The sequence below is a fragment of the Ursus maritimus genome, unplaced genomic scaffold (assembly GCF_017311325.1).
Source record: "Ursus maritimus isolate PB19 unplaced genomic scaffold, ASM1731132v1 scaffold_25, whole genome shotgun sequence".
NCBI classification, from domain to species: domain Eukaryota; kingdom Metazoa; phylum Chordata; class Mammalia; order Carnivora; family Ursidae; genus Ursus; species Ursus maritimus.
This window is the reverse complement of record NW_024425008.1, coordinates 38195482-38219293: the sequence shown is the minus strand read 5'-3', so window position 1 is coordinate 38219293 and position 23812 is coordinate 38195482. Positions and strand designations below refer to the sequence as shown.

The 23812-nt window shown below is 37.8% G+C and overlaps 1 protein-coding gene across 1 annotated transcript in view; it reads left to right on the top strand.

Annotated features, from left to right (window-relative positions):
• The first annotated feature begins 1400 nt into the window (after positions 1-1400).
• LRRC9 (leucine rich repeat containing 9) overlaps positions 1401-23812 on the top strand; it is a 113485-nt gene continuing 91073 nt past the window's right edge. Inside the window, exons 1-7 of the mRNA XM_040641822.1 lie at positions 1401-1567; positions 9989-10069; positions 10332-10550; positions 12041-12181; positions 12726-12789; positions 13097-13167; positions 17819-18001. Of these exons, the coding sequence (XP_040497756.1) occupies positions 10022-10069; positions 10332-10550; positions 12041-12181; positions 12726-12789; positions 13097-13167; positions 17819-18001 (726 nt within the window). The 5' untranslated portion in view covers positions 1401-1567; positions 9989-10021. The remainder of the gene's footprint in view (positions 1568-9988; positions 10070-10331; positions 10551-12040; positions 12182-12725; positions 12790-13096; positions 13168-17818; positions 18002-23812) is intronic.

Below are 23812 nucleotides of genomic sequence, written 5' to 3'. Positions count from 1 at the left end.
TAAAATATGTTTATGCACTTACAGTCAACATTATAGAAAAAATAATTCAATCATGACAAATGTTTAATTGTTATTAGATAAATGTAAATAATTTTTTTTTAAGTAGGCTTCCCACCAAATGTGGGGCTTGAACTTCTACCCTGAGATCAAGAGTAGGATGCTCTACCCACTGTGAGCTACCCAGGCGTCCAGGGCAAGAAATACTTTTAAAATCTACAGTTCTATTTCTTTTGAGAAAGTAGTTTAAAACTATAGTCTATTGAATGAGGCGGCCATCTGGTGACGGAAAAGGGCACTACAGGCACTATTTTGCAGGAACTGAACGTCTTAAGCATTCTACACAAACCAACTGAACCACAAAAATTTCGGCTGCGCTGTCCAACAGAAACAGAAGTCACATATGCAATTTTAAAATTTCTAATCACTTCTTTTAAAAAGTAAAATTTTAATATCATATTTTTATTTAACCCGATATATCAAAAATATTATTTCAGCATATAATCAATACAAAAAGTTAATTTTTTTCATATTAAGCCTTCAAAATACAATGCGTATTTTATGGTACATCTCAATTCGGACTAGCCACAGTTCGTGTTCACGAGCCACGCGTGGCTGCGGCTAGTGGTTCCCATATTGGATAGGCAGATCTAGAAACGGTAGAGAGAGCTACAGTTATTTTGATTTGCCTTTTACTAAGTTCGTTCATTTCTCGCCCCTTGTACCCGCTCTTTTAAAAGTTCCTCCCTTTCCCTCTTTAAGTTCTACTTTATTTTGTAAATATGTTTAGCCTCCTGAATATTTTGGAAAACTTAAAAGACCCTCAAGAGCCGGCCCAAGAACGGTAAGAAGACCCTAGGGGCGTCCATCTCTTCTCCAGAGGGCACTGGGGCGTTCATTTGCCAGCGCCGTCCTTCGATTCGGCTCGTCGGCGCTCGGCGGCTTAGGTGGAGGTCAGCTACATTCCCGGGGATCGGAGGCCACGCCAGGGGATCGTGGCCTGTCCTGGCTCTCTGGTCGCCTTATGACATCACAGCGCCATGACTGAGGTTCAAGGCCAGGGAGGCTCCGGACTTCCAGGCCCCAAGGGTCAAAGGCTTTCAATGGGAAAGAGCCAGGACTGGAGGAGGCCACACGACTAGGTCCCTGCCACTATGCCCACAACTCGGTGCTTCCAGTCCGGTTTCCTGATCCAGCGAAAGCAGGTGAAAAGATGCGCGCTGGCACAAAGAGAGCCCCGCGCGAGAAGCTCCCCATCATTTCCCAGCAGCACCAGCGGGGTCTTCCGGGTGGACCCCTACCTCTGCTGATTGGTTGGAGGTTGCCGCCACGTGACCCAGAAACGGATTCGGCCGCTGCTTTCCCCGCCTCTGTTGTCCCCCTCCCCACTCCAAGGTCGCGGGAGGCGGAGGGCAGGTTTCCTAGGCAACCGGAGCTGGTAGTGTATACACACCAGGCCCCGGATTAGAGAGTGTGTCGTGCCTGCTGTTGCAAGACAGGGATTGAGAGGTCGGAGTGGACTCTGGTCTGTCTCGGATTGCCTTGGAATCCATCACCTTTCTGGGATAAGGTGAGTGTGTCACCTTGTGGCCTTCGGGCCTACATCACCTGTCCGCAGGCCCCAGGAGTCTTTGTTCTCCTCTCCTCCCTCTCGGCCCGCCCCCGAGAGGAAGAGGGGAGAGAAGCAAAGCTGAGGTCAACGGACCCCCGTAATGGCGCAGTGGAGATGATAATAATAATGAGACAGTGACGTGTCTTTATTGGAGGCCATCAGGGTGACCAGAGCAAAGATTAAGAGGAGGAGGAAAGGGAAGGTGGCCCACAGTCACCTGTGCAGCCTTTCCTGCACACATTAAGGTACAGACTGAGAAAACCAGATGTTCCTTGGCCAAATTGGATACTGCTTACCTAGTGCCAGAAGGGCGTTCTTTGGGCCCATCAGTGCTAAAAGATGGATTCTGATCTCTTTATACCCAAGGGAGGAGACAGTTTGATCATACAGGGTTTCTACTTTGTAGAAAAGAAATTTGATTTTCTCAGAATAGTACCCTCCCCAGCTCTCCTGGCAGACAGAAACATGGTGCTTTACACTCTAATTATTATTATACTCTGGTCATGTACAGCAAGCATTTACATATTATTACATATATTCCAAGTTATACCATATAGAACTCTGTAGCAAGACAATTAATTCAAACTATTTGACAAATTTATGGAACACCAAGCAAGTGTCAGGCACAGTGATAGGTTCATTGTCCTTGCCTTCAATGACCATGTAACCTGGTAAGGAGGAAAGACCTGCAAGCATCACAATACAGTGGGATAGGTGCTGTATATAGAACATATGCAGGCCTTAACTGGAGCCAAAGGAAGAGAATGATTATAATAACACCAGAGAGAATTAAATCTTCACAAAGAAGACCTTGATTTAAATCTTTAAGGATGCATGGAGTATGCCATAAAGTCAAGAGAAAAAGACATTTTAGGGAAGGAAGACAGCATATGACAAAATAAAGAAACACCCCAGCCCATTCAGAGAACTATAGCTGTGGCCAGACCCTGGGGTGTTGGGAGTGTGTGGTTGATGAGCTCGACAGGCAGGCGGGAGTCAGAGTGTGGATACCATGAATACCTCCCCAGGGGAGTAGCCTAAACAGATTTACCTTTCAGGAGGCTGGCTATCACAGCAGTGTAGAAGATGGATTGGAGAGATGTAGGAGTATAAGGAGGGCATCCAATTAAGGTGAAGTGATGAAGGCCTGAACCAAAACAGAGGCAAACAGAATGGAGAAGAGGGGGAAAATGACAGATATTTAAGAGGTATATGCAGAAGGATTTAATGAGTGAGTGAACATGGAAGATGTAAAAGAGTGGTGAAGAATAAGTCCTGGGTTTCTGATATGGATGATTACAAAGATGTGCCATTTACCAAGAGAAGGCATACACTCAGAGAAGCAGGCTGGCTGGGAAATATGACTTCAGTATTGAACACACTGAATTTGAGATGACACATTCAGATACAGCTTTCCATGTGGGAAGCTGGATTTGTTGAATGGAAAAATAGGAAGATAAAGATTAGTAGTTTTTCACCAAGAAGGAAACAGTTGATCAGAAAAGTAGATTTGAAATAACAAGTAAAGAGAAGCCAAGGAGAAAAAGGCAAACCAAAAAAGAAAACTAAAAGAAGGGAGTTATCAACATTGTCAAATGCCATGCCAAGGTCCAGTTAAGTTGAGAGCTGAAACATGTCCAGTGTCTTTGGCAACCAGAAGATGATTGTTGAGTTTGGCAAAAGAAGCAGTAGTGGTCTGAGGTATCCCCAGTCAGGTTGCAGTGAGTTAAGAACTGAGTGGAGGTAGTCAAGTGTTGCTATAATGAATCCTCTGTCTTGAGGTTTTTCTGTGAAAGTATCTAAAACATTCATTCATAGAATACGGGATAGGACTTTTTTTTTTTTTTAAAGATAGGAATGATCTAACAGTCATATATGGAGAGAAGAGATGCCCTAGAGAAGAAAAGATGGGAATAAAAGGAGGAGGAAAATTTGACATAATAGTGTTCTGAAAGAGACTGAAGACAATGGGATCAGTACACACATTTTAGACAAGAGAAAGAATACTTTTACTAAGACAGGAGTCAGGAAGGAAAAGAAATACATTTTTAGGAGGAAAGGGAATTTAAGGAATGAATATCTGATGGTATCCCTGTTCTCTGTTAAGATAGGGACAAGATCATCCACAGAGGAGGGGTGGGAGGGAGAACTTGAACTGGTAGAAGGTTAGAATAGTCTCTTAAGTCATGAATCCCAGAGCTGTATCTCTAGCCCTGCTCTCCCTAGGAGAGGAAGTCAAAGAGGAAAATATAAAATGTCTGTTATTGAAGATCCAGATAAAGTTAGAGGCCATGCATTTGCAATGACTTCAGCTCTGTGCTGGTTATGGGAAATCATCCAGCAGCACTCCAGAGTGGAGAGGGGAAGGAGGGGATTGAATCAATCCAAGATTTGAGATTTGAAGGGTAAAAGCTATAGAAGCTCCTGGTGGCTCCTGGTTCTGTGAAGGAACTAAAGAAGATCTGTAGTCTCTTAGATGATCAGGCCCTCAGAAGAACTTTCCCAAAGTGGAAGTGAATGAGGGCAAGCTGGCCAACAGGACACACTTCTTGATGGAATCAGAAGCTTCAGCTGGAAGCCCTGGGCCCACTTGTGACTGGAGGAAGGATAGGAGGCTTGTGAGTACCAGGGAGGTTCAGGTTCTTCATAATTCAGATGTAGTTATGCAAATTATAGAATTGAAGATTTTTAAATTATATTTTGTTTTGTTAATTAACAGTTACATTAGAGCAGATTTTTTCCTAAATAAGATGAAGTGGGAAGTGAGGTTCTTATCCAAAACATGCATATTTCTCTGTTAAGAAAAAGTAGTCTTGGATAAATGGCAAGCTGTACCTTTTTCTCAAGAAGACTGAATACTGTGAAGATGGAAGTTCTCTCTAAATTAAGCTTTTCAATGGAATCTCAAAAACCCAAGTGAATTTTTAAACACTAAATATGAAATTGTCATAAATTTTATTTGGAAAAATAAATGTGAAAGAATAGCCAAGAAATTTTTTTAAAATTTGAGGTGGGAATTAATATAAGAGGTGGGAATTAATATAAATTACAGTAATTAAAACAGGATACTATAGGAGCTAAGGAAGAACACAGATTGGAAAGTCCAAAATTAGGCTCAAATATATGTGATAATTTAGTGAATAACAAAGGGAACAGTTAATTTCTTTTGGAATAGACATCTTGGATATAGACTAGATAACCTGAATCCCCACTTAGTGACTTTGGATGTACCGAGGACAGGCCTTGTTCCTTGTGTGGTAGTTGGAAGGCAGGCTTTCCTTTTAATGTTTACAGACATTAAACCAGAACGTAGGGGCTTCTTTTCTGATGAGAAGTGGTGGTACAAAGCCCTCCTTTACTTAGTATAGCATTTGAATAAGCCTAGGGAGGAAAGACTGTGGCCTGCATCTATGTACGGGCCTCTGATGGAGTATCTAAATCCTTTCAAGTTGTTCCTTGCAAAGTGCTCCCCTGACTGGCCACTCCTCAGCCTGTGCTATAATATCTTGGGGGTACCCAAGAATGGGGAAAGAGACAGTTGCTGATGGCAAGCAAAGAAGGAAAGATGGACCTTCAACATAGGTCCATCATGTATCTACTTCTCACTATCACCACTATCACCACGCTACTCCAAGCACCACCCTCTCTCACTTATATTACTACAACGGTCCCTAAATCGGTCTCCTTGCATCTACCTTAGACCCCCTACAGTCTACTTTCAACAGATCCTTTGAGAGTGATCCGTTTCAAAACTTAAGACAGATCCTATTACGCCGCCCCTCAAAATCCTCATAGAGCTTTCCATCTTACTCATAATAATAAAATCTAAAATCCTCAGAAGGACCTACAAATCACAAGCTAGCACATGAGTTGGCCCTGCACTACCTCTCTGATGTCACATCCTACCGGTCTCCATGTCCTAGCTGTGCTCTAGCCATATAATTTCCTTGCTATTCTGCAAGCATGCCAAGTATCCTTTCACCCTATTTTCTTTGCATGTGCTCTTCCCTCTGCCTGCATGCATTTCTCCCAGATTTATTCATAGCTTACACTCCCTCATTTCCTTCAGCTCTTTGCCCAGATGGTACCTTATTGGAAAAGTCTTTTCTTTCCTTTTACCCCTATCATAGTTTTATCAATGTATTAACACATATATTAATGAATGAGTGAATGAGTTAGTAGAGATTCCAGGATAATTTTCTGGCTGTATTTTTCTTGGTGGTGTTAGCCAGAGCCCCTCCTCTCCTCAACTCAGCAAGGTCAGACTGCATCTCCAGTTTACAAAGCCTGAGATCTGATACAGATCTCACAGTCCTTGATTTGGTTCCCTTGGATGTTCACAGCCACCATCTTCCCAATCGTTGCTGTTCCAAGTTTGGGGAATTTTTAGGATAGTTTTGTAAAACTTCTTTCCTTGGTACCTTGAATTTGCGGCTGGTTTGTACTGATGGGCTTTTATCTCAGTCTCATGCTGTCTACTTCATTTCCATTCAAAAGACCTTTGCCTAATAAAATACCAGGAATAAACTTAATGAAAGAGGTGAAAGACCTGTACTCCGAAAACTATGAAACATTGATGAAAGAAATTAAAGACAACACAAAGAAATGGAAAGATATTCCATGCTTATGGATTGGAAGAACAAATACTGTTTAACCAAAGCAATCTACACTAAGTTTAATGCAATCCCCATCAACAACCAACAGCAATTTTCACAGAACTTGAACAAACAATCCTAAAATTTGTATGGGACCACAAAAGACCCCAAATAGCCAAAACAATCTTGAAAAAGAAAAAACTGGAGGTATCACAACTCAGACTTCAAGTTATGTTACAAAGCTGTAGTAATCAAAACAGTATGGTATGGGCACAAAAACAGACACATAGATCAATGAAACAGAATAAAAAACCCAGGAATATACCCACAATTGTATGGTTAATTAAGCTTCAACAAAGGAGGCAAGAATATGCAATGGGAGAATCTCTTCAACAAATGGTGTTGAGAAAACTCGACAGCCACATGCTAAAGAATGAAACTGGACCACGTTCTTATACCACACACAAAAATAAATTCAAAATGCATTAAAGACCTAAATGTGAGACCTGAAACCATAAGGATCCTAGAAAAGAGCACAGGTAGTAATTTCTCTGACATTGGTTGTAGCAACATCTTTCTAAATATGTCTCCTGAGGCAAGAGAAACAAAAGCAAAAGTAAACTATTGGGACTAAATCAAAATAAAAACTTCTGCACAGCAAAGGAAACAATCGGCAAAACTAAAAGAGAACCTACTGAATAGGAGAAGATATTTGCTAACAACACATCTGATAAAGGGTTAGTATCCAAAATATTATCATACCAAAAAACCAAATAATCCAATTAAAAATGGGCAGAAAACATGAACAGACATTTCTCCAAAGAAGACATACAGATGGCCAAAAGACACATGAAAAGATGCTCAACATCACTCATCATCAGGGAAATGCAAGTCAGACCTACAGTGAAATATCACCTCACACCAGAATGGCTAAAATAAAAAGCACAAGAAACAACAGATGTTGGCAAGGATATGGAGAAATAGGAACCCTCATGCCGTGCTGGTGGGATGCAAACTTGTGCAGCCACTGTGGAAAACAGTATGGAGGTTCCTCAAAAAATTAAAAATAGCTATGATATTTTTAGCAACTACCCTGTGATACAGGAGATGCACTACTGGATATTTACCCAAAGAATAGGAAAACACTAATTTGAAGGGATATATGTACCCCTATGTTTACTGCAGCATTATTTATAATAGCCAGACTGTGGAAGAATCCCAAGCATCCATCGACAGATGCATGGATAAAGAAGAGGTGATATATATCACACACACACATATATATATATATACACACACACACACATAGGAATATATATATATATATACATACATATATATAATATTCAACCATAAAAAAAGAACAAAATATTGCCATTTGCAACAACATGGATGGATCTAAAGAGTATAATGCTAAGTGAAATAAATCAGTCAGAGAAAGACAAATCCATATGATTTCACTCGTATGTGGAATTTAAGAAACAAATGAACAAAGGGAAAAAAAGAGAGAGACAAACCAAAAAAACAGAGAACAAATAGATGGTTACCAGAGGGGAGGTGGGTGGATGGGTAAAATAGGCAAAGGGGATTAAGAATACACTTATCAATATGAACACTGCATAATATATATTGTTGATCACTATATTGTACACTTGAAACTAATTTATCACTGTTAACTATACTGGTATTTAAATAAAAACAATGACAAAATACCTTTCTCAACATCTCTGGCACTTAATGCTCTTTTTCTAGCACTGCTACTTCTTTTCTTATTTTCATATTTCCCTGGTCATTCTAGTGGGATTTGGGGAGAGAAGGTAGGTAGATACACGGACACAAGTCACCATCTTTTTTTTTTCTTAAAATTTTAATTTATTTGCACACATTACATGTATATAGTTTTGCATGAATGAATGAAAGCGAGCATACACTTTTAAATAAATATTTAAGTAAAATTTCATTTTAAGTATAACATATATATAGAAATCACACAAATCTTAGATATCTAATTTTATTTTCTCAAAGTGAATGCATTCCTTTAACCAGCACACAGATCACGAAATACATCTTCATCAGCACTCTGGAGCCCCTCTGTACCTCCTCCTGGTTACTCACTCCTGAGAGGTAACCACTATCCTGACTTCTAATACCATAGCTTGGTTTGTCTTCAAATTTTATGTGAACAGAGCCACACAGTATAAACCTCACTGTGTGTGTGTCTTCCTTTGCTCAGCCTGTGTTTGTGGGAATGATCCATGTTGTATACAACAATAGTTTTTTCCTTATTCCACTTCTAGGTATAAATTCAGACTAAATGTCTTGCATGATGATGTCTTGCATGGTAAAACTTGTCCAGGGAACCCACTATTTAGCTCTACACTGGAGATATTCCAAATGTCTACTAACAGAAGAATGAATAAGTGGTTTATATATTCATACTATACAATACTAAACATGCTTTTAAAAAGTTTTTTTTCTTTTCCATTTTTACCTGGATCTATCCCTAGCCAACCTCTCATGCCTATTATAACCACACTAGCTTTCACCTGCATCCAAGGTAACTCATGTTAACAATTTAGTGTGTATCTTTACGTATTTTCTCCTTACATAATCATACACACACGTGTATACATATATATACACATATACACACAGATGTACACCCATACTTAACTACAAGGGAATTGTAGAAAGTGGGATCACAGTATACATCATACCTACATTTTGCTTTGTCATACCTACATGTTGCTGGAAATCTAATAAGCAGCATTAGTATGTATTATTTCATTTAGAATATGAGATAATGCTACAATAATTTTTTATCAGTATGAAAAGTACATTCTTAAATTTTTTTAGACACTTTTGTATGATATTTTCCAAAGCACTTCTAAATCTATGATTATAGGATGTGACAATATTACCCATTAATCAGTTGTTACTAACTCTGCGATGTTACTGTTAGCCTCGCTTATATGTAAGAAATGATGATCGTATACAACTAAGAAATATTACGAGATATGAACAGGAGGTAAAACAAGAAATTTAACTTTTCTTTCACCTTGTTTTTTAAATTAAAGGTCGATGTCTGGATCCCAATGAAAATACTAAAACCTAGATTCTTATATTTTAAAAATAATATATGTCTGGAATAATATAATGAATATATTAAAAATTACCAAAAAATTGGGTTTTTATTACAGCTACTTAAGTTTTAAGCATTCATATCATCTAAAATGAAAATATTGGCTAATTCATTTTAATAAATATTTATTACCATGCCAGGTATGTCACAAAACCCTGAGGTTTCTTTTCTTTGCTGGTATACTTAGAGAGCTATATTCAGTTTTGGACACAACAGTATAATAGGAAGGATGAACTGTAGCCTGTTCAAAGAACAGAAACAGTTATCTCCAGTGAGAGAACTAAAAGAGATGAACTGGGCAGTGAGGTAAAGTTGTAGACGAGAGATGACCATGTTCTTCAAGTATGAAAGGCTTACGGTGTGGAAGAAAAATACTCATCTTATTTGAAGTCAGAGGTAGAATAACAATGCAGTGGAGTTATGGAGAGATAGAATTAAATTCAGAATAAAAAAATGATTTTCTAACAGAAAACTTTAGAAATGGAATGGACTGTCTCGGGGCCCAGACAGATAGTATTATACTGTGTGAAAATTTCAGGCCACATGTGGGTAATTCCACCTAAGTAGCTTTAAGACCCCTTCAACTTGGAATAACATGACTCTAGAATTTATTTTATTTCAACTTTCCATTTTCCTTAATAGATATATTATTATGACCTTTATTTTTAATGGAAGATGATTGAATGTGAAAACCTAAACCACGAAGAAATAATTAAGGAACTGGTGAGTCAAAGCCAAATTTCTTTTCAATTACATTTGCAAGAATATTAAATGGAACATTTTTACACTCCTTTCTGGAGCTTACCTAGATTTCTTCTACCCCATGACCTTTGGAAGTAGAGAAAAATCATTATTATGGTATAACTTTCCTTCTTATAAGTTAAAAATGGCATCAGTGCAATTGACAGTTTATAATTTCTAACGGCAAAATAATTTTTAAATTATTTTAAGTATATAATAACCCAATTTCTTTTTTTTGAAACAGTGTTTATGCAATGGTTTGTCTTATGAGATGGTTGGACAAGAAGGATCAGATACTTCAAAGCTGGAGATGTTTTTCTCAGGGTATCCGCGTATAGTTGGATTATCATTATTTCCTAATTTAACAAGTCTCACAATTGTTGCTCAAGATATAAAAGAAATTTCAGGGCTAGAAACTTGTTTACAGCTTAAAGAACTCTGGATTGCCGAATGCTGCATAGAGGTAAGCATAAGCGTAACGGAACATGAAGTATTTTATGCTGAATTCTTTGGCTTCGGAAAAACAGTTCCTTGAAATACATGCATGAGTCATGGATCAAAACAGATGAATGGGAAGGGGCATACGTGATGAATTAAAATAAAACTCTTTACCCAGTAAAACAAAACAAACAAAACAGATAAATGGGTAAAATACAGAAATAGATTTCTACAAAGGAGAAAATAGAAATGAATCAAAATGCAGACATATTCTACTTTTTAGTAATCAGATCAGATCAAATAATGCCCAGTATTGCTTAGTAGTAAATTGGTTTAAATTGGTTTACTTAGTCACTATTGGTTGTGTGAAAATTGTAACATCTAAGGGTGCCTGGCTGACTCAGTGGAGCATGCAACTCTTGATCTCGAGGTTGTGAGTTCAAGCTCATGTTGGGTGCAGAGATTACTTAAAAATAAAATCTTTAGGGGCGCCTGGGTGGCACAGCAGTTTAGCGTCTGCCTTCAGCTCAGGGCGTGATCCCGGCGTTATGGGATCGAGCCCCACATCAGGCTCCTCCGCTACGAGCCTGCTTCTTCCTTTCCCACTCCCCCTGCTTGTGTTCCCTCTCTCGCTGGCTGTCTCTATCTCTGTCGAATAAATAAATAAAATCTTTAAAAAAATAAAATAAAATAAAATCTTTAAAAAAAAAGAAAATTGTAACATCTGTAGTGAAGAGCAAGACTGCAAAATGTATCATGAGTCAAGGAAAGGTGCATACCTTTTGACTCTGAAATCCCTAATTCTAAGATTTTATCCTAGAGGAGTAATTCAACAGCAGAAAACACTATAAAGTTATTTGTTGCATATTATTTATAATAGTTAAAAATTTGAAACAAATATTTCACACATACAGGTATTTTTAAGAATGTTATTATAACTTATGTAATATTTTTTAATTATGAAATATTATTTGAATGATTACAAAAACATTTTAGATGGTTTTAAGTTTAAAAAAATCCATAAAATTATGTAGGTATTATGATTATAATACAAAAATATAGAGTTGATTAAAATTTTAAAAGAATATGAACATTGAAAATAGTTATATTTTGGTGGAGAGATTACATGTTTTTTTCTTTTAAAATGTTTAGTTCATTTTGAGGTTCCTGGGTGGCTCAAATGGTTAAGTGTCCAACTCTTGATTTTGGCTCAAGTCATTATCTCAGGGTCATGAGATGGAGCCCTGCCTCAGGCTCTGAGCTCAGAGTGGAGTCTGCTTGAGATTCTCTCTCTTCTTCTCCTTCTACCCCTCCCCCCACTCATGCGCATGTGCTGTCTCTCTCTCTCTAAAATAAATAAATTAAAATCTTTAAAATGTTTAGTTCATTTTGTTGGATACAGATTTTGCAATAAAATGTGATTTTAAAAAGAAAATGTACTTATAATCTACTTTATTAAAAGGATAATACCAAAACATAAGTTAACGCTATTCAGTCTCTTTTTTTTTTTTACAGAAAATTGGAGGTCTTCAAGAATGTAGAAATTTAGAAAAACTGTATTTATATTATAATAAAATTTCCAAAATAGAAAATTTAGAGAAATTATTCAGATTGGAGGTTCTCTGGCTGAACCACAATACAATTAAAAATATTGAGGTAAGATAATTTCAATAATTTATATGAAAATTCAGTTACCCCTGTGGAGTTTTAACCATAATGTCCAAGATCATATTATGGACATATTTATGACTAGCTTAATTATAGTTAAGAAAAACTAACATGTATATAGCATTTATAATGTGTAGAAAACTTCATATACAATGTTTTCTTTACTCTTCCCACCAAGCCTGGGAGGTAAGGTATTATTTCTTCCTTCAAAGTTAAAAATAGAAGATTTAGAGAAGTTATACATATAACTTGCCAAAGATTATAAACACACTCTGTGATGTGTTTTTCTTCCTACGCATCTTCCTCCTTTCTTCTCCCCTCCCCTCCCCTCCCTGTTCCCTCTTCCTCTAATTCACTCCACGTTCCAGAGAAACAAAGATGACTGCATTAAGGCAACCACTTAATCCTGTGCTTGTGAAGTACACAGCACCCAGTGCTCAGAACACTTGGAGAACTAACCAGATTGATCAGATCATTTATAAATATATATTTTACTGACTTCTTCTAAATGATATATTGTCTAAATTTTTAGGGCTTACAGACTTTGAAGAATTTAAATGACCTCAACCTTGCTGGAAATCTAATAAGCAGCATTGGTATGTATTATTTCATTTGGAATATGAGATAATGCTACAATAATTTTTTATCAGTATGAAAAATACATTCTTAGTTTTTTTTTCAGACTCTTTTGTATGATATTTTGCAAAGCACTTCTAAATCTATGATTATAGGATGTGACAATATTACCCATTAATCAGTTGTTACTAACTCTGCAATGTTACTGTTAGCCTCGCTTATACGTAAGAAATGATGATCGTATACAACTAAGAAATATTACGAAATATGAACAGGAGGTAAAACAAGAAATTTCACTTTTCTTTCACCTTGTTTTTTAAATTAAAGGTCGATGTCTGGATCCCAATGAACAATTGGAAAGATTAAACCTTTCTGGTAACCAAATATGTTCTTTCAAGGTATGTTTAAGTGGAACAGTCTATTTTTATTTACCAACTTGGTTCATGAACCATCTTATTGCAGAAAATGTACTAAATAGTTCTCTTTTAAAGAACAATTTGGGGCGCCTGGGTGGCTCACCTCAGGTCATGATCCCAGGGCTCTGGGATCGAGTCCTGCATCGGGCTCCCTGCTCAGCGGGGAGCCTGCTTCTCCCCTTCCCACTCACCCTGCTTGTGTTCTCTCTTTCTCTGTCAAATAAATAAATAAAATCTTTTTAAAAATTCTAAAAAAAGAACAATTTAATTATTTTGGACTATTCAATATTCTAAGAAATTTTAGAGGCAGCTGATTAAGTTGGCCCTAATGATCTGACGCTATTAAAACCAAACAAGAAACTATTTATTTGGCTTAGTTTTCCTCTGATCTTTCTGGCTACACCTCTGGTTTTTCATCTTCTCCCAGCATCTAAAGTAGACTGGTTGAGGTTAGTCCCAGGATCTTTTCTCATTACTATCTGCATTCATTCTCTAAATAATCTCATCATCTTTTGACTTTAAATACGTTTTATTCATTTATTACTCCTAACTTTCTACTTTTCCTAACAGCTATTTCTATTTCTACTTTCCCGCATAACTCCTCAGAACTATAGATATCTCCTATTCTAATTCAGACTGATTTCCTCTGCACCGAACCTTCTTCTCCTGCAGCCTTCTCCACCTCTCTAAACGGCATCTCCATCTTTCTAATAACTTAAGCCAAAATCCTTACAGTCATTTTTTTTTTTACTCCTCTTATCCTTCATAACCCATATCCAATCCATTGGTAATTTCTATTGGCTCTACCTTCAGATATGTCCAGTTTGACCATTTTTTACCACCTAGATCTCTACTAACCTGGTTCAAGATACCATCATCTCTAACCTGCATTTTAGAAAGAAAAAAGGGGGAAAAAGCCTCCAAACAGGTCTCTCTGTGCTTATCCTTTCACTACTGTCAGTCTGTTTTCTACACAGCAAACTTCTCCTTCAAAAACTATGTCAAATCAAATCACTCTTCTGCTCAAAACTCTCCCTTGGCTTCTCATCTCTTTTGAAGAAAAATCCGATTCCTACAATGGCCCACAAGACTCTGTATAATCTAGTTCCCCCCACACTATATCTCTGACCACAGCTTCTACCACTTTCCCCTTTGTTTACTCCATTCCAGCCACTCTGGTCTCCTCACTGGTCCTTGAATATAGCTAGTGCTCTCATCTTGGGGCCTTTGCACTTGCTGGGATATTCGTCCCCAAATATCTTCATGGCTCATCTCCTCATTTCTTTCAGGATTTTGTTCAGATGTTATGTTCTTAGTGACACCTTTCCTGGCCAATTTAGTTAAAATAGCAATAACCCCTACTACCCTCCATAACCCAAAGCATTCCCATCACTTTTTCCTTGTTTTTCCTTCTTGGAACTTATTCTCATCCCTTACTAGAATACAAGCTCCATGAGTGCAGAAACCTTGCCTGTTTTGTTCACTGCTGTATCCACAATGTTTAAAAACAGTATTTGACATGTAAAGTCTCAATACACATTTGAATGAAAGAGAGGAAAACAAAAAGACAATGTTTATGGCATATAATGTAGGTGAAAACATACGGCATTTATAATTTTGACAGTGTCAAATTGAAAGCGCATACTCAAACACTTCCTCTAGACAGCAATGAAGAAAGAGGAATAAATTCACTATAAAAATAATTTTGAATCGATCATTATTAAAATACACATTCTCTTACTCAGAGAAGAATATTAGACATCAAAAAGCTATAGAATGAGGCAGAATGTTATAAACACTTTAACCAGAAGTTTTAAAAACATAAAAAGTTTAAACAAAATTTTATTGGTCAAATTCAAGAGGAAATATTTGGTGTGAACACTGAGAGGCTGATAGAATTTCAACAGGCATTGGAGGAGGATCTTCTACAATGCAGTGGGAGGGACTCGTGGGGTCACGAGTTCAAGCCCCACATTGGCATAGAGATTACTGAAAAAATACCTATATATTTGTATATACATAAACATGTGCCTTGGGAAATAGGCATTCTAAGATGGGGAGAACAATATGCATGAAGACATGGTGGTAAGAAATCAAGGCGTATATTTGAGAACATCAGCAGAAGAAAGCAGAGGGAACTATGAAAGATAAATTTGGAATGCTGTGGGAGGTAATTTTTAAGCTAACTTATGAGACATGAGTAGGATGTGTCTAGGGAAAGAGCATTCCAGGCAAAGTGTGAAGGACCTAAGTGGGGGGGAAAGAGCATGGTAAATTCAAGAAACTAGAAATCTGTGGCTGGAACAGAATGAGGGAGAGAATCAAGTTGAAGCTGAAGAAGATATGTACGCAGTGCTGCGAGGATAAGGTTTTGTCCTACCAAGAAGCCACGCAGTTTATCTTACCCTGGCTAGCATGTGGTGCTTCAGCCTGTGGGGTGGAAGAGCATAGCTGCATAGAAAGATCTGTCACTTCCAGCACTGCCACAAGCCAGAGGCAGCATTGTACTGTGGTAACATGAAGCTTAAGCAAAATAATAATGTAAAGCTCTTAGAATAATGACTAGCACACAGTAAGTACTCAATAGATATGTCATTTTATGATTATTATCACTTTAATTACATTAACCTATTCTATTTCAATCTCCTCATCAAAAAAGTGAGGATAAAAACTGCATTGTGAAAATTTATTATATGGCATAAAATTAAAAAGGTTCTTTATAATAATGATGGCTATTTTTCAGAAAAGCATTGAAACATGGTTCACAGCAACTTTTACTATTCTCACATTAAGAATGTTCTTGAAACACAATTATCTTGAATTTTTATCTCTAAACTTTCCACCCACCCTGAAAAAATACTATACTGGTGGTGATGGTATAACTTCTGTGCCACTTTCGATCCATAACAGGTACCACAACACCAATTTGCAGTGAGATTTTTGTGCTTTCATAGACTCCAATGTCATCTGACTTTGGACTATAGGTGGGGGTTGGAGGGGGCTCCTGTGTAAGACTTCAAAGTTCATACCTACCGTAGCCCAGACTGAGCCCAGCTCAGAGGCAACAGAGCCACCCAGAAATCAAAGAGAATGTTTACTCCTTGGAACAGTATGATGATTTACCTTCCTTGCCCATGCAGAATTTGACCAAATAATTCTCTGCACAACTCTGTCCAGAAATCTCCATTTCAGAGCAACTCTGCTTAGTCCCACTTCTGCCCTGAGCCCAGTACTAGCCTTGGGGCCAGCTAGCGAGAGTTTGGACACACATTGGCCACCCGAGCCTGTCTTACTTTTGACTCTAGAGCCTGACTTCACTTTTTATTTCCCCATTCCATTTGTATTTTACCTTCAGAACTAATGCCTTCTGGTTTTTGCTTTGGATTTCCTTTAACTCTGATTCTGACTCTCCTAACTAGCATTACATCTGTTTAAGGCCAATCCCACCACAGTACCCTCCTCCATCAGGCCTCTGTCATGAATTCTTTAGTTTTCTCAACACTTTAAAAATATAACCACCATTCCTAGCTTAGAGACTGAGGGCCAAAGCCCATATAGACCTTTAGCTTATAGACTTGTATATGCATAAGCAATTGGTAATAGAGCTGTAATAAATTCTGTAACAAAGGTAAACCCAGTGGCTAAGAGAGTTCATAGGAGGACCATCTGCCCCACACTTGGGCGATGAAACAAAACTCCCAGAAAAGATGATACTAGGTTGAGTCTTGACAGATTAAGAAGTAAAACTGGGATGAAGTTCAATGCACTCAAAGGTAGCAGCATGAGTGAAGGTATGATGATAAGTTGCGGTCTAGCACATTCTGAAACTTCCACTTGTTCCGTACAGCTAAAACAAGAAATGTTAGGGTTGAAACAGAAGACACAAGACTTGAAGAGTTAAGCAAGGGCCAGATGCCAAATAAAGGAAGGTGTAAACAACAGCTTAACCTCAGGATAAAAGATGTTCAGGAGAAGCACTGGTCTGGAAGTGCGTTATTAGTCCCCCCACCCCCACCTCCACAGGGTGTGAGGAAAATGAGGCCCTTAGGAGAAAGCTAGGTTTCAGTTGCCATGAACTGGTAGAAAGGGCATTTACAGAAGAAAAACAAGGAAACAAGGAAACAAAAACCTCTAAAAATCAGGAATTCAACAGTGATAATGATAAAACAGGGATCCCCTAGCTGAGGAGAATGGTAAGCAGTGTTCCTAGAGTGGTAAGTGTGGGAAATGGTGGCAAAGGAAGCAGGAGATCTACAGATACTGGGGACGATTGTTAGCAAAGGGGCTGTGCAGAGGAGGTAATGTTGTCTTAATAAATAAATGTGCTCAGGTGACTGGCTCCAAGGTCCCAGGTGAAATGCATGGTTTACTAAATATTCTTTGGCCTCCTATATTTAAAATATATAGTTATAGAAGAGCCTGCTGTTTAATTACTGCTATCTATTCTTCATGTAGTTGACACGTTTTTCACTAGAGAAAATAAATTTTATCCATCTAAATCACTTTAACATGTTTAAGCACATAGTAAAATGCATTACATTAAATTACGGGTGATCTTAAGTGTTCAAATGCCTCCTTTAGAAATGGACAGTTACAATTAATTAATTGAACATTATTATTGCTGTTGTTTTAGGACCTCACTAACTTAACCAGGCTGCGTCGCTTAAAGGATTTGTGTCTGAATGATCCTCAATACAAAACCAATCCAGTTTGTCTGCTGTGTAATTATTCCACACATGTGTTGTACCACTTGCCTAGCCTTCAAAGACTTGACACGTTTGATGTGTCAGCAAAACAGATCAAGGAACTGGCAGATGTAAGTGCATTGCTAATCAGATATCTGTGACTTAAGTTTAATTAACTGCTGCTTTCCGGCTGTGTTCACATATGGTAGGTAGTATTACCTTGTCAGTTCTTGTCACCAACTCTACTTTTGCCCCAGTGAGCTGGATATTTCACATAAATGTAGATAAATAATAATATTAGTACTAGAATATCAAATTTGATGACAGTAGATGGTGAATTAATAGAAAAACATTATAATTTATACAAAACTAAAAGAAAGAAATCTGAAAGATTATTATGAGTGTTAAGAATAATTGAACTAGTGGGGCGCCTGGGCAGCACAGTAGTTAAGTGTCTGCCTTTGGCTCAGGGCGTGATCCCAGCGTTCTGGGATCGAGCCCCGCATCAGGCTCCTCCGCTGGGAGCCTGCTTCTTCCTGTCCCACTCCCCCTGCTTGTGTTCCCTCTCTCACTGGCTGTCTCTCTCTCTGTCAAATAAATAAATAAAATCTTTAAAAAAAAAAGAATAATTGAACTAGTGCTATACATACAAAAATTAATAAGGCCTAACTATAAAGTAGAAATGAAATAAGTAACCCTCTCATTTGGAATACTATATATCAAAATTAGAAAATATCCATGGTTGATGGTAGTATGACAGGATTAAGTAGATTTTAATCTAATTAAAGATGATTTGGGGTTCCCTAGAAGTACAGGTGGATCAACCCACACTCCCAAAATCTTGAAGATATCTCAAATCTTGAAGACAGCCAGTCCTAGGCTGCCACGGAAGGTGAACCTCCCAGTAAAGGGGTTACTTTCACATGCCATCAGAGAAATCTATAATTTCAGGGGCGCCTTGGTGGCGCAGTCGTTGAGCGTCTGCGTTCGGCTCAGGGCGTGATCCCGGCATTACGGGATCGAGCCCCACATCAGGCTCCTCCGCTGGAAGCCTGCTTCTTCCTCTCCCACTCCCCCTGCTTGTGCTCCCTAGCTGGCTGGCTGTCTCTCTGCCAAATAAATAAATAAAATCTTAAAAAAAAAAGAAATCTATAATTTCAGAAGGTAGTGCATAGGAATTCACCATATTTATTAATAGTCTTTCCACACTGTGTTTCTTCCTCTCCTTCCAGTCCAGTGTGCCACATTCGTTCATTCTGTTAACCATGTGGTAAATAGGTTCTGAGTATCTATGGTGTGCCAAGCATGAGGGTGCCCCACATGAGACCTCCCATCCTTTCCTTGTGGCTCATCCATCATCTCAATATAAAGCATGCCTTTATCTATTTATCTTTTTCCTCTTCTCTTGCTAGCCTGAGGATTTATTCTCAGGTTCCATTCTCTCCTCCCTTTTCCTAACTGACTCCCACCCCAATCCAAAAAGTGAACTGTTTTGCAATATCAAGCAAAGGGCTCGAGTTCTTGTTTACTAGCAGATGATCAGAGTCATTGGAGATTCAGGAAAGAATGTCTTCTCTAACAGTGTTAAATCAAAAATAACAGTAAAACTTCACAGTAACACATTTTTGAAATGTCCATTATTATCTGCAGAGTTTTACATTAGGCAGTTTCTTCAAAGGTCAGCTTGTTCATGCTTCATGAAATTAGTTGGCTTATTAACTTATCCAACAAATATTTAATACCTATTTCATTTCAGGCACAGCTCAGGCCCTAGAGATACAGAGTGACTGAAACAGACAAAATCCCTGCTTGCTTAGAGTTTGTATTCTTATGAGAGAAGACAAATAATAAGCAACTAAGTAGGAAAACAACTAGTATGTCAGGTAGTGATAAATGGTATGGAGAAAAATAAAACAAGGGCGAAGGAAACTGGATTATTGGTAGGGGCAGAGGGAGGAGTGTTACCTATTGTATATAGAATTGTTGGGAGAGGATTTCCTCAGGCAACACTTGGGCAGAGACCCGAAGGAAGTAAGTGAGCAAGCTTTTCAGGGATCAGCAAATGCAAAGAACTTGAGGCAGGAGCATGTGTCTCATATTTAAAGAACAGGAGGTTTGTGTGGGTGGAGCTGAGTCAGTGAGAGGAAGAGAAGAGATGAAGACAGGAATGGTGAGGGGGGGAGTCATATGAGACTGTAGGATGTTATAAAGATCTTGGCTTTTACTTTGAGTGAGGTGGGGCCACTGGAAAATTTCAAAGAGGAGAGACAAAATGACTTATGTTTTAAAGGGATCCTTTTGGCTAATGGATTAAGAATAGAGGATTTGAGGGAAAAGGTGAGTCAAGGGAAACCAGTTAGAGCCCAGTTACTGGGATGAGAGGTGTTGATGGTTTGATACAAGGTGTCAGTGGAAGAGTTGGTGAAAAGTAGTCAGATTCTGTAGTAGTTAGAAGGGTAGAACCCACCTGGATTTGCTGATAGATTGGATGTGAGGTGCTGACGAAAGAAACAGAATAATTCCAAGTTATTGGCCTCAGCAACTGAAGGAGGGAAGAAGTTGCTCTTAATGAAATGAGGGAGAATATGGAAGGAATAGGTTAAAAGGAAGAGTCATGGTTTAATTTTTAGGCATGTAAAATTTTTTTAAAGATTTATTTATTTTAGAGAGAGCACGCACACATGCATGCAAGTGGGGGGGGAGTCTGAAACTTAACTGACTGAGCCACCCACCCAAGTATGTAAATTTTGAGCAATCTTTTGAACATCTAAAAGGATATGTCCAATAAGTAGTTGGGTATATGAGTCTGCTATTTAAGAAAGTTGCCTGGATTGGAGATACAAATATGAGAGTTGAAGTCAGAAAGATGGTGCATAGGCCAGGGACTAGATAAATCACCAAGGGAATGGTGTAAATGGGGAAGTGTGTCAGTTGGGTGTTAGAGACTGGGGAACCTGCAGGAGAGGTGGAAGAGGAGAGGTAAGAGAGGCAGATTCTTTTGACATTATGGCTAAGGTTGTCATACATTTGATTTAGTCTTGTATATGTCAGAAGTATCAATAAAAGAATAAAATAAGGAATTGTTATACAGTTCCCTATATCTTCTCTTTCTTCACACTTTTAAGGCAAAAATAAGATATGTAATATAGCTCGAGTTTTTACTTAGATCAAGATGATTTTTCAAATTCAAAGTATTTTTATTTAAGGGTTGCATATGGATTTCCAAGATGCTTTTTCTTCATTACCATTCATAAGGAGACAGGTTGTACCAGGTTGTGGCAATTGTCCAATGTCATAAACTCTTGAGCAGAGTACTGTTGATTCTTCAAATTTTCATCCATGACTATGGAGTCATTTGTGTAAACTGTAAGTGGCAAGTAAAGTCAGGAGGACCACCAGGGAGTCAGCATGCGAAAGAGGGAAGAATATGGGAGTTCAAAACAGAAGACTTGGGTTCAAGCTGCAGCTGTATCCATTACAGCCGGTCACTTAGACAAGGGCTTTCCCTTCTCAAACTTTGGTTTTCAGAACTATTAAGAGTGCCGATAAAAGTAGTACCTGTCCCAAGTGTTATTGTAGGGATCCAGTGACTTAATGCGCATAAAAGCCCATTTTAATTGTTGAATACTATAAAAATAATCACTATGAAACTGCAGTTGAGCCTATGACTTTTCATTCTTTTATGTTAATCAAAGAAGTAAATGGAATGAATCCATGCAACTGGATTTTCCATTATAGTTATTTTCAAAAAAAATTTTTTTTACTGTAATAAGCAAGTAATTCTACCAAAGTGGAATTGAGTGAAAAATGAGTTCAACATTCCCAAAAGTCCAAATACAAAAAAAGCAAATTGAAATATAGTAAGCCTACAAAGTCGATTTGTCATGTATTTATAATTTACAACACAGTCTTCCCCACTTTTCCAAAGTCTTAGTATATACTCTCAAACAAGGACAAAAAACCCTTACCGATAATTCTTATTTACTGTTATGACACAGTAAGTGATTTTGAAAGAGTTCAGGAATAATAAAATATCACAGTTTATGTTCCCAAATGCAGATATAGGTATATTCTTAATAAAATATAAAAGTACAGTAGAAGAAACTGTGCAGAGATACACTAGAAACAAATCAGTAGATATCTGTGGAAGGTGGGGCAACTGGGCAGATGGGAAACACGTGTGGGAAGTAGACTTTTCATTGTATACTTTTCAATTATTTTGGTGTTTGACACATGAATATATTACTTATTCAAAAATAAAAATTAGGGGTGCCTGGGTGGCTCAGTCGATTAAGCATCTGCCTTTGGCTCAGGTCATGATCTCAGGGTCAAGCCCTGTGTTGGGCCCCCTGCTCAGTGGGGAGTCTGCTTCTCCCTCTCCCTCTGTCCCTGACCCCCACTGGTGCTCTCTCCCTCCCTCTCTCTCAAATAAATAAAAATCTTTTTTAAAAAAATTAAAAACAAAAGCTTTTTTCCCCCATCTAAGGGACTCCAAGTTAAATTTGAATTTCAGATAAGCAGCAAATAATGTTTTAATATCATACTTCTTAAACTTAGTTATACTTATTCACCTATACTCAAACATTATTTACTGTTTACCTAAAGTTCAAATTTAACTTGGCTTCTTATATTTTATCTAGCAATCCTAACTCTACCCATATTCTCTCGTTTTAGATTTAAGAATTCGGTAGAAATTTTTTAGCTGCCACTGATTCAAAGCATTCTTTATTGGATTTTCCATTTTCTCCAAATAGTCAAAAATTAAGAAACATGACTTGCTATTTCCTTTTTTCTTCTAACTCAGTTGCACTTCCAAAAAAGTTCTTCTTTATCAGGAATTGTTTATACTTTAATCATCCTAAAACACATTTTATTTCCCTGAGCTGTTCTGTGTTGTTAATGCCTTATTTTTTGTGGAGGAATTTAGTGATTTCAGTTTCAAAACTTCATAATATGCATGGGCAAGGGAATTCTTTTGGCCCATTCATCGTGCCATATATTTGTGTCTATTCCATCTTTTACGCCAAATAATCCTGTTGGGATTGATTATCCACTTGATTATCCACTCTCTACCAAATAAATCACATAGCAAGAGCCCGTGTCTATGAAAGTACATGTCCAGAGCAGTGTACAAAGCCTTCTGAATTATTTGAGGTACAGGTTTCCTAAAAAAGACAAATGCCTTCATTATTTCAGGTCAACAGTTAAATCTAGGCCACATTTTTTTTTAAAGATTTTATTTATTTATTTGAGAGGGAGAGAGCAAGAGCACAAGAGCAGGGGGAAAAAGAAGGAGACTCCCCACTGAGCAAGGAGCCTGATGCAGGTCTCCATCCCAGGACCCTGGGATCATGACCTGAGCCAAAGGCAGACACTTAACCGACTGAGCCACCCAGGTGCCCCTTTAGGTCACATTTAATAGTGCATCTGTTATGTTTATTTTCTCCTCAGCTAGTTCTTTTTGACTAATACTGCTTGAGTATTAGCTGCATTCGTATAATATTAGTATAGCTGGTATATTTTTCAATAGTAGATTTAATCTATTCATCATCATGTATTTATTAATAACTGGGTGATCCCCTGGTATTAAGGTATTCTAGGTAATGGGTAGATTGACAACTTAATCATTTGCTCAATTGAAAACAAGTTTATTTAGAGCATCCTTTTAGAGAATTGGAAAAAAAAAACATCAAATCCATGATTTCTTAGCCATGCTTTTAAAAACTGAACTGAATAATGTTACATTTGCTTTGAATGCTTTTCAATGTATTTTTCCATAATTTAATCAAATAGGAATAATGTAATTACATATTTGCTTTAGTAGTACTGCCTCTTTATCTAAATGATATGATTTTATAAACTGAATTCTATCTGGAGCCTCTTAACATTGTCATCCTCGAAATAAATGTGAATATGCCTCACACTTAAAATATTATCCACAA